Source organism: Eucalyptus grandis, chromosome 4 (assembly GCF_016545825.1).
Source record: "Eucalyptus grandis isolate ANBG69807.140 chromosome 4, ASM1654582v1, whole genome shotgun sequence".
Lineage (NCBI taxonomy): Eukaryota > Viridiplantae > Streptophyta > Magnoliopsida > Myrtales > Myrtaceae > Eucalyptus > Eucalyptus grandis.
This window is the reverse complement of record NC_052615.1, coordinates 31,273,468-31,289,390: the sequence shown is the minus strand read 5'-3', so window position 1 is coordinate 31,289,390 and position 15,923 is coordinate 31,273,468. Positions and strand designations below refer to the sequence as shown.

General features: G+C 38.1%; 1 protein-coding gene across 3 annotated transcripts; it reads right to left on the bottom strand.

The window, feature by feature from the left end:
- Window positions 1-1,297: 1,297 nt before the first annotated feature.
- Window positions 1,298-8,224, bottom strand: LOC104441828 (zinc finger CCCH domain-containing protein 45). 3 transcript variants are annotated; one of them, XM_010055071.3, is made up of 9 exons: window positions 8,073-8,224; window positions 7,359-7,464; window positions 5,314-5,540; window positions 4,980-5,231; window positions 4,820-4,896; window positions 4,386-4,737; window positions 3,281-3,337; window positions 2,064-2,125; window positions 1,298-1,881 (listed from the first exon to the last, which is right to left on the bottom strand). In XM_010055071.3, the coding sequence occupies exons 2-9, from the start codon at window positions 7,447-7,449 to the stop codon at window positions 1,842-1,844; spliced, it is 1,158 nt and encodes a 385-aa protein (XP_010053373.2). In that variant the 5' UTR covers window positions 7,450-7,464; window positions 8,073-8,224; the 3' UTR covers window positions 1,298-1,841. The 3 variants fall into 3 exon arrangements, with proteins under 3 accessions (XP_010053373.2, XP_010053372.2, XP_010053370.2); XM_010055070.3 differs by lacking the exon at window positions 8,073-8,224 and adding an exon at window positions 7,593-7,923 and having other exon boundaries at window positions 1,298-1,862; XM_010055068.3 differs by having other exon boundaries at window positions 1,391-1,862.
- Window positions 8,225-15,923: the final 7,699 nt, after the last annotated feature.

The following is a 15,923-nucleotide window of genomic DNA, read 5'->3' as shown; positions in this document are numbered from 1 at the left end:
CAGGACTGTGACAAATATTGGCAAAGCATTTTCCTCTTATGTAGTCACTGTCGTTCCCCCTCAAGGTGTGAATGTCGACATGAAGGCTGCCCAACTCAGCTTCTCAGAAGTTCTCTAGAAAGGGACATACTGTCACTTTCCGCTGTGTCAATTCCACTTCCAAGGCTGGTGAATACACCCAGGGTTATCTGAAGTGGGTTTTTGGAAAATACCTGGTAAGGAGTCCAACTTCTGTCCAATTCAAGTAAAGAAGTACGAGGGACTAATTACTAGCATCCTCAATGTATGCAGAAACTACTTCTGGCAGATGATAGGTTTCTGATCTCGAATGTTCTGCATCTTAATAAATTCCAGAGTTTTATAATCATTCAGTATCACATCTTTAGAGTACTCTCTTGTAAAAAATTGTTCTTCCACCGCTCAAATGCCCTTTTAGCTCATTTTATTATGGCATTTAATTCAGATGCCAACTTAACCTTTCCCGTCTTACTTGCTATTCATTTCTCAGTCTTCTTGTTCATCCGACATGTAGCTGTTGCATATGTCCATTTTGTGCGCGAGTTTTTGCTTTACTTCACTGCCCAAATAGAACTATGATATGCCTCGTATCAAGCATAAGCATCAACGAAACATTTGCCTTCCTTACTCGGAATTCCATTTGCTCTTGATGATGAATGGTTAGAGAATAATTAGACTACTTATGCACTGATAAGATACCAAATCGATACATTTGCAAACTACTACTTTATTACGTGCCCTGGCACGAGAATTGACATAAGCATTCTTTTTGTGCAAAGGTGATTTTTATTAATTTTAAAAGAAAAATTAGCGAATTCTATTTGAGAAACTTAACCATGAACATTTAAGAGTAACTATGAAATAAAATTTTCACTAATTAGATTACAAAATTAGTGCTTCTCCACAATGAAACTTGATAGTAACTTATGACTTTTACTATAGGAAAGTACCAAACTCTATGTAGTTAATAATTGTTCATGTAAGTAATAAGTTTTCAAATAAGAAAGTAATTGATGTTCTTCATAAGAAGCACGGGCTACAGTAACTTTCCTATCTCATGGACTTACTTTGCATATAGATATAACTTGTGACTTTCAATAATTATTTAGGTGATATAGTAAAAATGGACGATAACCAATAACTAGGGCCACGAACTTCATCTGTCCTTAAGCCTGTGTTTGGGACAAGCAAGCTCACAAAAGCTTTTGCGTTCTCTGAGTTCAAGGGCAACCATGTGCATGAGCACTGAAAAAGGAGTTGCATGATTCAACATTTCACATAAACTCACGATTCAACATTTCATATAAACTCGAAAGCCACTATGATGGAAAAACTTCAGACCCCAAACAGAAGTTACAGCCCATGGACAAAATGACCACAAGTCATCTACTTACATTCTGAATTTTTTATGGAGCTTCGATCATGCGCTAATCTTGATCCGTTTCTTTCCTATACAAGGAGTCAAAAGATACTCTCGATGAGATAATTCCATCCGCCTGACTATACATCTTCCAATAGAAAATTTATGAAAGAGAATTGGCTCTCTACCAAATAATGGGAGAGATGGGAGTTCAGCCGATTGCCCATACAATTATGTACAAGTTTCTAAGGGCCCCCGCTTAAGTCCTATAACATATCATCAGCCGAACACGCATACAATGATACAGGGTAATCAATCCAATACAATGACAAGGACAATATCAAATAGTAACAGCCCCGTCACAGAAGGAATTTTTTCATATCAGACAACTAAATCCTTCATATCCAATCATCTATCCAAAGATCTCTCCGAAGAATGGTACGGCCTCTTCCTTGTGCTCTGTTCAGATGATAGCCTTGGACTTCTGCAAAAACAGAATGCCACTGAAATAGAACGAAATCCCTTTTCATTTCCAACAACAATTTGCATGTGAAACTAAGTGTGAGGAAGTGTGTGCAGTGAGGGGGAGGGAATGCATCCGGGACGTGATATATATATATATATATAGATAGATAGATAGATAGATAGATAGAGACAGAGAGAGAGAGAGAGAGAGAGATCTTACAGATGTTTTTCTTGTTTTCTACTTCTTGGTGATTCCTTTGGTGTCCAAGATGATCCTGTCGCCTGCAACAAGTGGCAATCCCTCAACTCGAGCATACACTACCACATGGGAATGCTAGAAGCAGAATAGTAGAGCTTTTTGGTTTTTTCTCTATATGTTCAATTTTTCCTTATTTTATTGGCCAGTTTAGCTAGGGAGGGAGGGGAATAAGACTAGTGAGACTTTGATGAGGGAACACTGTGCCTTGGCAAGATTGACATCTACCAACTAATTTCGCCCTCAGTTTTGATCCAAACTAAGCACCATCAAAGGCAGTCCAGATCCTCTAGCATAGCCCATTGAAAGGAAGAGACTACAATCAAAGAACACCCTTGTTTCCACAGAGAGGTGCAAAGAAACCATCAGTTTGGTACAGAATAACTAGGAAAACCAAGGGGTGTGAAGCCCGAGACCAGTCTAGAATCAAGATAAGGCAATGGAAAAATGACAGCATAAAATTATTAGAACACCATTGTGAGGAGTGCCCCTACATCTTCTCCTTACTTTCTATGTCACATTCACATCTAACAACATACTATTATGCATTAACTTTCTTTTTCTGTAGACTTTATCATCAAATTGAAGTTTTAAAAGACATTATTCCTCCATCAGAAATTATGAGATAAGACCTAGATGAAAAGATATGTGCCGAAGACAAGAATAAAGCCAGAGAAAACATGCTGTCATCGCACATCACCTAGGTAGCTGTAATCTTAAGATCACATGTTACAATTTCATGAAGCCAGCATACTATAAATCACAAAATGACATATTTAAGATATACCGGCATCTTATGGAAAAATACAAGGTGCTACAGGGACACTATATCCACATTCATGAGTGAAAGTCAGAATATTTTTGTGCATAGCATTCAATTGTATCAAAAGATTGCAGGACTAACAGAGTCACAATTTGTAACAGATAAAAATTACATGAGTAAAGCAATATGTAGCTAGCAAATGGTAAATGGAAATTCATTAGTTTGCTCTATGATCACTGTAAAACTGCAACTTCAGCAAGAAGAAGAAGAAGAAGAGACTATAACTATAAAAAAAAATCAAGAATCAAGGCAGGAAGACCTAATTATGAACATCCATTGGTGGATCTCTACAGATTTAAACTTTTTGAGGTAAATGACTCGTATGAACCAGGATGGCCAAAGTAATATGTATACTAACAGGAAGGCACATCTTTCTGCTGCTTCTGCTATGGACTTCCAGGTATTCTTCATATGACTGCATGCCAATCCCAAATATTTACTCATTAGAACACAAACATATGCCCATAACCAAACTCAAAGTAAATAACAGATATAAGTAACACTAGGATATGATGAACACTACAAGAATAGGGAAGTAGGGCAGAACTTGTATAATCCAATCCAGGAAAGAATACATGATGTAGAAAGATTTGCTAAGAGTGCCAGATAAAGCTTTACCACAAGAAAGCTAGAATTTCTACACAAATTCTTAACTATCAAGTGGCAATTCCATCTCCAACCGGAAAAGGGGGGAAAGGTGGCAATGCCATCACATCCACTCAGAATCTCAACCTACCAGTGCAATAAACTATGAGAAAAACTCAGGCAATACAGAAACAGCATCTCGGCTGTCAACCAATAGGCTCATAACAAGCGGAGATAAATTCAGGATAGAAAGTAAATTAAGCCCTTCAGTTTCATCCCATCTCTCACACTGCTGTTGTTTGCCACCCCCTTTTGGGTACAAAAAGTGAAGTGATCAGATGCATAGCACATCACCAAATAGAAGCGTAAGATTGTCAGACTTAGCTTCAAGTTTAACAAAGAAACATTGTTATAATCCAGAATGTTGGGCAACTGGATAACAGAATCAGAAAACTGTCTTGTTGGTTCTATTCACACTCAGTACAAAAAAACTATGAAACAGACACCTGCTTTTGTTCTTCTGTCATGGTCCTCCTTTGACTAATCACAACAGCATTTATCAGTTTCAGAACGTGCTTTGGCAAAACCAAGATCATGCAAGAAACCACACTCATCTTGAGTATTTTTACTGTAACAAAGGAAGAATGGAGAAAATGTTTCTATAAACCATTGCAACCAATACTAGACATAGAACAATATTAAGTTCAAAGAAGAGACAACAGAAACAATTCACCCCATCAGAAAAAGAGCGATCCACCTTTTGAGTATCAGTTCCTCATAATGATATGCAAAATTTCGAGGGCAGGTTATTTTAATGGCGTTTTCAGTCCACCAGAAACAGATATAAACTTGTGCTCATCAACGAAGAATCGACATACCATGTCAAGAAAGTCATCTTCCGTCAGGGTACTAGCAAGAGGACTTCCAGCGGACAATCCCCACATATCATATCGCGGAGATACATCCCGATGTGATACAGCAGGTTTATTTCCATTTGCCAGAGGATATTTTGGCTTTGGAACTTTTGATGCTCCAGATGGGACAGCTAAATCATCAGAAAGAAAGGTGCCTGCTGATCTTGCATATGCTAAATTGTTTCTAGCAGCTTCAGCATGTTGCGGATAGTACAGAGAAGAATAAGGCATAGTCCATGGCATGTGTACTGCAGGCCCATTATATTCTTCCCCTTGCACCGAACACATGGAAGACTTTTCAAGAGGGGCAGAATCCCTGATAAAACCATTTTGGTTAGTCAACAAAACACTTGGATTAAACAATATCTAGCACAAATCATAACGTACACTAGATATACCTTCTAGTTTCTCCATCAACATCAGCATCACAATCAAGCAGCTCACACAGAGCTTCCCCAACATCCTGGGGTAACTCCTGAAAAAGAAAAAGCAAGCACTTAAGATTCTTTTCAATAGGCAGATCATGGAAGAAGGATAAAGGCATCGAGATAAAGAAACCTGACAATCTCTGCTAATTTTGACAGGTTTGTTGTCATTTAATAGGTTCTTAAGATGAAGAGTCTTCTGGAAGGGCAAATCATATAACCGCAGCCATTTGACCTTAAAACTGCGGCCCCAAGGATTATTTCTACCATTGCCTTGACTCCACACTTTGTCCCTCCTCCACCCAATAGGAGACATCATTTGAGCATACCCTTGGAAGAACCCACTCATGTTGACACTAAATATTAAAATCACTTTTCCAGAATTCTGCAAGACCAAGCATACTTCTCTCTTAAGCATATACATTAAGAAACCATCATATAAACATACAGTAAATAGGCATTCTTACATGGAAGGCTTCTTCCAAAATGGGTTCATTCATGACCTGAGTAGCCCAGATTCCTTTCTCAATTGATAGTTGGAGATTGTGGTGATTCAAACTCTTAATGATAAAATACCTAATGCTATACCATCTACCCTTTCTGTTGGCAATTGAATCTCCCATTTTATCATGACCACACCCTGGTTCTTCTGAGTTATAGGCATACTGATCCTCGTTTTGTTTATCTGTACTTTCTGTAAGAAAAGAACCAGCTTTAGGAGCAAAAAGGAAGGGAAGGGAGGGGAGTTTGTCCACTCACACTTCTCATGCACCTCAATTATAAACAATACTAGTTTCTAAATGCCTACCAATTTTTAACACTTTTGAAAGATAAGTGCAAGATGACATAAGAAACCTAATGCATCACTTGGCCTCCTGGCCAATCAATGCTCACAGACAATCCGGTAGTATCACTTAAATTAGTTATCCCACCAAATTGATATTATGCAACCAAACACCTAGATCAGGGTGCATTTTTGCAGAAACCAGTGACATAGATGCTGAGTCCCACAAAATATATCGACCGCCTCACTGCAAAGTACAAAGGGAACTAGTTCCCTAAGCTGATTTTCTGACCAGTCACAGATGCTCCTAATTTCCTCCATAAGGCACATATCAGCTTCATGTAAACCCTAGCCAACCAGCAAAGCTTCCACCTTTTAGCACCAAGCTCCCAGGTAATAAACAATCTAGTTCAAAACTTCCAAAGAAGAAGATGAACCAAATACCAACTCACAAAGAATTCACAGGGATGACATGACATGGGGAGAAAAACAACTAGAAGGTAGGCAATCTCACTAATTGAGCAGCTAAGAACATCCAAACAATCGCAGTGAGAGCTGCTCCCACACCTACTTGATAAAATCGCCTAGTGCCTTTGTATCCTCTTCAGTAAATAACATAATCCAAATCTTCCTCTCTTCATTCTTGTATGCCTCTTTCCCATGCCGTGACCACAACATATTGTCAGATCTTTTCACAAGAATACTCAAAAAATCACCTCCACAGCAGGTCAAATGAAGTTTTATCACCTCATACTTAAAGAAAGCCACTCCCACTTATTCTCAAGTAGTCATTCCTCATACCATTCTTTCTAGAGTACCAATACATTCTTCTAAATATTCCTGTCTCAAGTACTATTATCTTTTGCACATGTAGACACTTGACCACCAAAAGAAAACTATTTTTAAGTTCAGATTATTGCCTCTCTTCACATCTGATGAAGCATAAATCAATTAAAATGGTGCTATCAGTGGAAAAATTATTACAACGTTCTCCAAAAGAAAGCCTTATAGTCAATATGAGCTTCTCTCATTTACAGGAAAAAAAGAAACGATCAAAACTAGGGCTCTAATTTGTCCACTATCTGAATTGTTCTACAAAATTAATGGTTTGAAAAAATAATGCCTGATGGAGCAGAAGCATTCACTGCATGAATTTTTTCACATACTTGGCGGATTGGACAAACAAGAAAAAAAGAAAAAAGGCTTCATGGAGGAACATGCTTATCCCCCAATACTTCCTTCTTTACCCTCAGCACAGATAAGCATTTGCAATGACATGTCAAAATTGTCTGTGATCTTGCTGAAACACAATGTACTAAGAGACAAATTGTCAACTACTTTCCGACTAAAAGCTGAGTAGCAAGCGTCTAATAGATATATTTATCCTATTTATTGAAAATCTTCCATTAGAAAGTTCAGATGCATTTGCCGAGGATAATGGTCATGCAGAAGACAAACTCTTAATTATTAATTCTGTGATTCTGCCCAAAAACTGTAGAAAACTGGGACTTTTATCCACACGGAAAGAGGACAAGTAGTTTCCCTAAGTCAAGCAGCAGCAATAAACGCTAGCAGTTAGAAAATTGTTTTTGATGTCAGGCAATCGACATGATCTAAATGCAGTAGCGATTTGAGCATCCACGGGCCAGACAAGTCGTCATTGATATTGAAAGACAAGCATCCATTGCCGGAACATATATCTTTCGACTGCACAAAACCATTCCTTACCAGGCTCATCCAAAGTCCCCATGTCATGCCTCCCTTCTGTCACCGATGAATCGACCACAGACGCATTATCTTTACCGGAATCCCAGGACATCTCTCTAAAGATCTCCTGAAAGTAGTAGGGCCTCACGTCAAAGACGCATTAAATGATTAAAACACGGAACTCTACGGACACGGCCATAAAAAGGCGATTTCTCTCGGAATCCCTAGGCACCGGAATCACTCGGTCGCAACCACCTATTCAAAACGAAAAATCCGCGCCATCTCCCCCATCTTCTCTCGCTCGATTCACCTAGCTCCTCCGCAATCTAGCGTGCGGCTCCTCCTGATCAATGCTCTCCCGAAATCAATCGACGCAAAAATCGAACTTGCACACTGAGGAAGCAGCAACAGCGCGAGCGAACCGGAAACCGGTTCGAGCCGTCCGCCCCCCACGCGGCGAACCGAACAAAACGAACCGCACTGATTCCCGAGGAGGCCGAACGACCGCCAAACACTCAGACGAGCAGACCCGACCGCACTGGAAGACAGATTGCTCGGGACCGCCGGACGGCAACAACAAGCGAGCGTCCACGAGGAACAAGTACATGCGAGAGATAGAGACAGAGACAGAGACAGAGACAGAGACAGAGAGGACACAGCAGAGCACGTCGAGCATGGAATCGAGGATGTCGCGACTGGCCATAGCCATGAGAGAGAGAGAGAGAGAGTACGTACCTTCCAGTAGAGAGAGAGAGGGAGGGAGGGAGAAGCAGAGGGAATTCGGAGGCGCGTGATAACGAGAGCTGATGATTAACTGATGAGAGCTTTTATATCGTCTGATACTTCTTCGTTTTCTTTTTCCTTTTTTCATCTTTTTTTCCGATTTTTTTTTTTTTTTTCATGATCCACATATTTGGTCTGTTCTTTGATGATAATTCACAAAGTGCAGGCTGAAACAAACATGTCCTTGGAAACATGATGTGACCTCGCTAAAGAAGAAAAATTGGTTGGCAATTGGATTTTACTAGCAAACAAGTCCCGCGAATTATGCGCACAAAAAACATAATATAAACACGAAATTACTTGCTATCGACAAAAAAACAAAAACACGAAATTTACTTGCTAAAAGTTATATTTTTTAGAGATCGAAATCGCAAGGTTATCTGGCGACCTTTGGATAGTATCAAATCAAGTTAGGGCTAATTGATCCATCCTCGATTTGAAACCAACTATACTTAATTGGAAATAGGTTTTAGCTTAGTGAAATTCTAAGGGTTTAAGTAATTGGGGGCTCAATTTTGAATGCATCAAATCATGTTATTGAACCGCAAGGTAAATTGTTCAAAGTAACTTAAACAAACAAATTCGTTGTCTTGGGAGAAAACTTTACTTCGTGCACATGGATATGGCAATTTGCATGCGTTAGGAGTTGGGATTAGTCAAATCGAATATAATTATACTTTATGTTGATTGAGAATCAGGATTCAAGGTGCAAGTCCAATAAATATATAATAATAATAATAATAAAAGAAGTTTAGGAGGGATCTAAGCTTTGTATTACTACAGTCAATTCATAAGGGAGATTTTTTTTTTTTTTTGGAAATAAAAATGTATATTGATATCCAAAAGATTATTTAACTAAACTTCTAGAAATTTAGTATTTCAGTAGTTCTTTCATGAGGAATTACAAAAAAAAAAATCATAAACTTACTATACTTGTGCTAATTTAGTCCTCAATATTTTAATTTAACCAATTTAATCTTAAACATCTTGATGATTTGCCAATTTATTCATTCTTGCCATTTTTATTTTAGAACTTGCTTATATGGACGCTAGCCATCCTATATGGCACGATCGGGGCTAAGGTAAATAATTTGTATAATTTTATTTTTAAAAAATTGAATTTTATATAATTTGTTTTCTTTTCTTTCTTTTTCTTTTTTTTTTAGCCCAGCAAGGGCTGAAATCTAGCAAGGGTTGCAACCCTTGTCTACTACCGCTGAGGGCCTGGACTCTTGCCTAATGGCTTACCCTCACTAGTAGAAAAAAAAAATGAAAAGAAAGAAAGAAAGAAGAATAAAAATAAAAATAAAAATTATTTAAAATTATAAAAATTATCCACGTCAATACCAACCATTTTATACAACACTTTGACATTCACATCAATGATTCCCTGAACAAAATTGGTAAATTGCTAAAAAGTGTAGAACTAAATTTGACTAAATTGAAAAGTTTAGGATTTTGTACAAGTGTAATAAGTTTATGATTTGTTTTTGTAATTTTTCAGTTCTTTCATAATTGATTGGGATCTGAATCTTGTTACAAAAAAGTAAAATAGGACTATACTTTTTAAAGGTCTGTTGCAGGTTAATCTCAAGTTAACTTAGTTTTCAATGTGCCATCTTAATTTGAATGGCTACTTTAGTGAATATTGGAACGCAATGTGCGGTTTCACCGATAGAATGGACAGCTCACTTTTTTGCCCTCAAATGAGAAATAGTTCATTACAAGAAGAAAGAAAAAAAATAAAAGAAGGAAAAGGACACATTGAAAACCCGACAGAATCATTGACCGCGGCTATTACATGGAATATAATGTCATTCACACCAAAATTTGCCTGGTACTAAGGGCCCTAAATTTTTAGATACAACTGCGAAAGACCATCTGACTGATGAAGTGATGATCAAGCCCATTAGGATGAGATTATTTGAGTGATTATCGGGGATAAACGGCGTTACCATAGTCATCGCCATTTGTAAGCTTTCTCTCTGGTGCCAAAGTCCAGCTCTGGGCTTTGCAAAGTTGGACTCCATACATGCCCAATTTTGCTTTGCAAAAAGCCCAGTCAAGTTGGGCTTCTAACGTATTTTGTTAAAGGGCCTCGCATTGACTGGATATGAATTATGATGGTAAGGGTTACAGGTGGATGAGCAAAAGGGTTAACAAAGAAATTAGAAAAAATGACAACAAAAGAGGTCATTGAAATTAAATTAAAATTGGAAAACGAAAACGAAAAAGCTGAAGTCAGATCTTGAAGATGTCGGGTTTCAATTATGTCGCTTTCTTGAGGTATCGTTCGATTTATACCGTGTTTTGAGGATTTGGGTTATATGAGCTGTTTGTGAGGTTAGGGTTATTTTGGGAAACAGTGTTTGTTGTTCTTTTGGTTCGAGCCATAGCCACTAGCTCTTGTTCTTTCGCAGATGGCGCCAATCAGTGATGTGCAAATCTTAGGTTATGACTAACAGGGACTAGATCGAATAATATCTCTAACCCCGCATCACTGGGTCAAGGCTTCAAAGGACAGTTCATCCCGACATGGGCTTTCTGAACGTGGAATGAGTGAACCATTTAGTCAAAAGTGTTTGAAAAAGGCAGATATTAATCCGTTCGGGTTAGGTCGGCCTCAAAAAGTGAGTTGAAAGATGTCAAATTATCAAAGTCACGTTTCTGCATCAAAGATGATTGGGGAGGCCCTCATGACCATGTTATACACATGCCGAATTCTATTACTTGTTTTTTTTTTTGGTAAAAAACATAAGTATATTATATGCTTAGAGTTGAAGTTACATTAGCAGCCATTTCGGAATATAAAAGATCTTGTAAATAAGAAGGAGGATGTTGCACCTAATCTGAGGAAAGCAAAGAAGCCCGATGGGCCTTTATAGCCCGATCCGCAATAGAATTCGGCCAACCATATTGGGCGTCGACTAACGCTGATTGCACAACCTACTCCACATTGGGACATTGCTGACGAAATAAGAAGTTGTTTCTGGCTTTCCATATATGCCAGAGAATAGCCGTAACAGTTTCAAGCTCTGGTAAGCCATTCTGTTTCTCAATAACAGCAACCAACCAGCTTTCTATTCGATTCACACCTGTAGGAAGATGCTGGAGGTCGATTTCTGAGTGTAACCATACATTTAAAGTCCATGGGCATAACAAAAATAAATACTCTGGTGTTTCGGATACCTGCGTTGTACACATACAACAAATAGGGTCTGAGATGATGTGTCAACGATATAGGTTTTCTCTAGTCGGCAATGCATTGCTACAAATTGACCACATGAATGGTCTTAATTTAGGCATAGTAGTGATTTTCCATATTGCATTCCATAATTTGCGAGGCAGCTGAAAGGATGAAGAGGCTTGATTGTTGTTGTGGCATGTTTGTTGAGCTCTGATTTGATTATAACAACTCTTTACTCTAAACTGTCCATTCTGTTTTCCTATCCAAACAAGTTTGTCTTGCATGTGCTGAGGCCGGATAGAAATAGATAGAATTCTATTACTTGTTGGATGTTGGGTTATCTCCACTCATCTTAAACCCTATCACCATTATTTTTGTACTATAAATGCAAATGGACACGGATCAATTTAGGAATAAATTAAGAGGGTCGTTTCCTTCTAAGATGATAACTCAATCAAATCAAGAAACTAATGAATAGTTAAGACACGTGTCGTCACAAACTTACATTTTAATCTTTCTATTATGGCGCAGCTATAATATAGCTTAAGTTCTCTCTCTCTCTCTCTCTCTCTCTCTCTCTCTCTCTCTCTCTCTCTCTCTCTCTTTCTCTCTTTTTTTTTTTTTTTGGGTATGAAAAAGGGGAATATGACCTTTGATCACTTAAAGAGAAAAGGGATGGAAGAATCATTTCGATTGAATAATTAACATTTGACAAGTTGATTTGTATCTTCCAAAAATATTGATAATCAAAAGTGCATCAAAAAGTCTTCTCTGTCCTAAAAGATATTGGTGGAGGTGCAAATATTGAGTGCAAGAAAAAATAAAAATAAAAACGATGAGTTTTCGGGCATGTGGTTGAGCCTAAGGACTACCGCATATTATTAGACATTACACCAAGTAAACCATAAAATCGACACACAAATTACTTTCTCATATTGCAAACATAAACTGACATGGTTGACAACATATAAAATCCTACCTGGGAGGATCCAACATGAATCATTACGAACTTGTTATTTTTTTAAGTACACCTTGGATCTTTACCTATTCATGGAGAATCAAATGATGAGTGAAAATATATTCTAAATGAGACCAAGAAAAAAGGGGTTAGAGATGAAGTTGGCCTTTTAATAATAATAGATTGAACCAAGCCAATGAAACTGAAGACTCGATATCGTATTGTTTAGGTAATTAGAACCAAAAGGTTAGTGTACAAATTGATTCTTAACCTGGCTTAACGCTGTGGTTAGAATTTAATTAGTTTGTGGACTCGAATTATATTAACATTCTTCGAAAAATGTGTTTTTCAGTACTTGCTTAGTCGTAAACGTAAAAATTATCAACCCCACACTATGATTCACTTGGATGTTGAACTAGGAATCCCTCTCAGGTTTTTTAGTTTAAATTTATATTGCTATTAGATTAGTGTTGCTATCACAGTGTTGAAGTGGCAGATATATTAGGCAAGGGGTAATGATATCAATAGTTTAGTAAAAATAACACGGAAATTAATAGATCTTACAATTCAAGTCAAACAGGAAAAATAAAATTACTAGAAAAATTGATGAAGAATGATAAAGAACACTAGAGTTACATAGTTTGGTTCAAGTGTCAGTATTACCTCATGGGAAGAGCCAGTCACCAAAAGATCCAATAATCCAAAGAGTACATAGTTTACAATCGCTTAAATGTTTCCCGCCTCCTAATTACACCCAAAATAAAACTATAAGCTTCATCTCACAATCTCTAATAAAAAAACTCAATAAACAAAATCATATACTCCTCTCGTTTGTTCCAATTACCTAACCACGTTACATCAAGAGCTTTCCAATCAATGGCAAGTGATGGTGATTTGTTCACCAACCAATGACATTCACTATTTTGACATAGAAATCTTCACTTTATTTAGCATTGGAGAATAAAGAGTGAGCTCTCTCCAATATAATTTTATTTATTAGTTTTGCGATTCCATTTAGCCATATGGGGTATGGGCAATAGTGCAATGTTTCACTATACCTTCTTCATGCCAAACTAACTAAGCTCCTTTGAACAAAAATCTAACCATTTTACCGATTCTCAAGCATTTGATCTTCCTTCCTATTTGTTTTTCAATTATTACCTTCCCTAACTTGAACCAACCAAACACTTCAATTTTGTGCTTAAGAAGGAAAATTCGTACTTTTTTCAAAATTTATTCAACAAAGGACAACACATACCTGGCACCAACCCGAGATGGATCTTGAGAGGGTCCCCATAAGTTTGAATTTATGCAGCTTTCAATCTCCAAGATCCATGAACTTCACTCTTTGTTGACTACTCTTGTTGTAATGTTCACAAAAGTTCATCTTCTCAATCCAATGACCTCCAATAGACCCTCTAACTCAGAATAATAATCTTTCTCTCACTTATTTGTTCGAGTCTCATGTGTCACTTCTCTGTTGTTCCTTAACTTAAAGCCTAAGAGAATCTAGTAGACAAGCCAATCACTATTATTCAATTGAGCATATACAACCAGTAGTCTATCTTACCTCATATCATAGGAAGTACACTTCAAGAGACCTTCAAAACTCCACATTTATTAGAGATCTGATATCCAAACCCATCAACAGCACCTAATGAGATGAGGTTCTTTCTCAACTCTAGTACATGCTTGTGTCAATCAATGTTCTCACCACTCCATTATGCATCTTAATCTAAATTGGTTTGATCTCCACTGCTTCACAAGCGGCACCATTTCGCATAAACACTTTACCACCCTCCATGTACTAATAGGTAGTAAGCAAGTGTCTATGAGAAGTCTAACAATAAGAACATCTAGAGTCAAGCACCCAATCATTACCAATGAACTCGTGGTGACTATTAATATATCCTCGACATCACCGGAATTGTTATATGTTAAGGTAACAACATTACCATCGTCTGCGAACTCCATCTTTAACTCATTTACCCCAATACTTTGGACAATCTCTCTAATAATGCCCTCACTCTTTACAATGATAGCATCAACAATTATGAACAGTGGACTTTAACTTAGAATGATTCTTCATTTACTATTTCCAGACTCCTGACAATGGTCTCTATGCTGGATAATTTATTTTTCACCACATCCTATGCCCAGTTATAATCTAATAATTTCTTTTGTCGCTTCTTTAAAAACAATCGAGATTTTACCTCTTCCAAAGTAATTATAGTGCGCCCTTATAACAATGAATTAGTAAAGTGCTCAAAAGAATCCAGCAGAGACAAAACAACATGATGCATTGTTTCTCATCAAGTTAACGTTTTTCAAATCCACCATGAGTTTGTCAATCTTATCTAAATGGGTTCTAATGGATGTGGCTTTAGCCATCCAAAAGTTGAAACAATTACTTTTTAACATATACAAGCAATTGTTAAAAAACTCTTCATAAGATAAAGTGACTTGCATTTTGTCCATAATGCTGCAACATTCTTCTCTTTGGCTACTTAATAAGTATCTCATCCAACAAATTCAACAAGATTATATTTTTTGCCTTCTTCATCAACTCGACCCTATCGGCCTCTTTCATCATTCATGGTAATTTTTCCTTACCATCCAATACCTTCATCAAACCTTAGGTTGTTAACAAGGCGTGCATTTTAATGCTCCACAACTGAAAATTTTTCCTCCCCATTGAACTTCTCAATCTCTAATTTTGCTCCAAGCATAATTGCAATAACGAAATTTCTAGACGGTGATCGGAGAAGTAAGAGCCCCTGATGGTTTTATGTGATGGGCCTAAGTTGGCCCGTCCGCCCATGTTGGGCTTAAAAGCCCGGCCCACAAGATTATGACCCATGTATGAAGGGGTACGTTTCTTTGTTTTTTTTAGGGACGTATATAAGGGAGGAAAGAGAGGGAGAACGTACCTTTTGACATTACGTACGTTCCTCTCCCTCTCTCCCTCCAAAAGAAAAAACAAGAAGAAAAGGCGACGCCCTCTCCCTTCAAGGCCAAATCAACGTCATCGGATCGAACGGGATCGTTTTCTCTTCCTCTTATCGGCGTCGGTGTTTAATCTGTGGCTAACAAGGTACGCTCGATTCTGTGGTGTGCTTTAGGATCGGTGATACATGTTTTTCTCGGGCTTGTCTTCCGCATTCATTTTTTAAGGGTTCGATTTAGTGTCGAATCCGGTTTTTGGGAATCCGACAAACTCAACATTAGTATCAGAGCCTGAGTTCATGTTTTCCCGACCCCTTTCATGTTTATGACTGATTTTTAATTGATTTTTCGTGAAAATAATCAGCCGACACGGATCGGGGCGCAAAATCCCGACACTCGAGCACTGTTCATCCTTTTTTTTTTTTTTTTTCGAGTTTCTGTAAGTTGAAATCGATTTTTGATGGCATAGGGTGAAAGAGCTTGTCGAGACGAGTCCGTCGACGGGTCGATCGCCGCCGGGCGATGCCGCACGCGCCCACACGCGCAGCCAGAAGCCGCTGTGCGTGGGCGCCACACACCTGAAGCGTTGGCTCAGCCAGCGCGTGCGCCACACGTGCCGGTGGCGAACTGGCACATGCGCGACGCCGTCGGTCGATGAACCGACGCGTGATGACGTCACCCAATGGTCAGTAACCACTGGGATGACGTCATC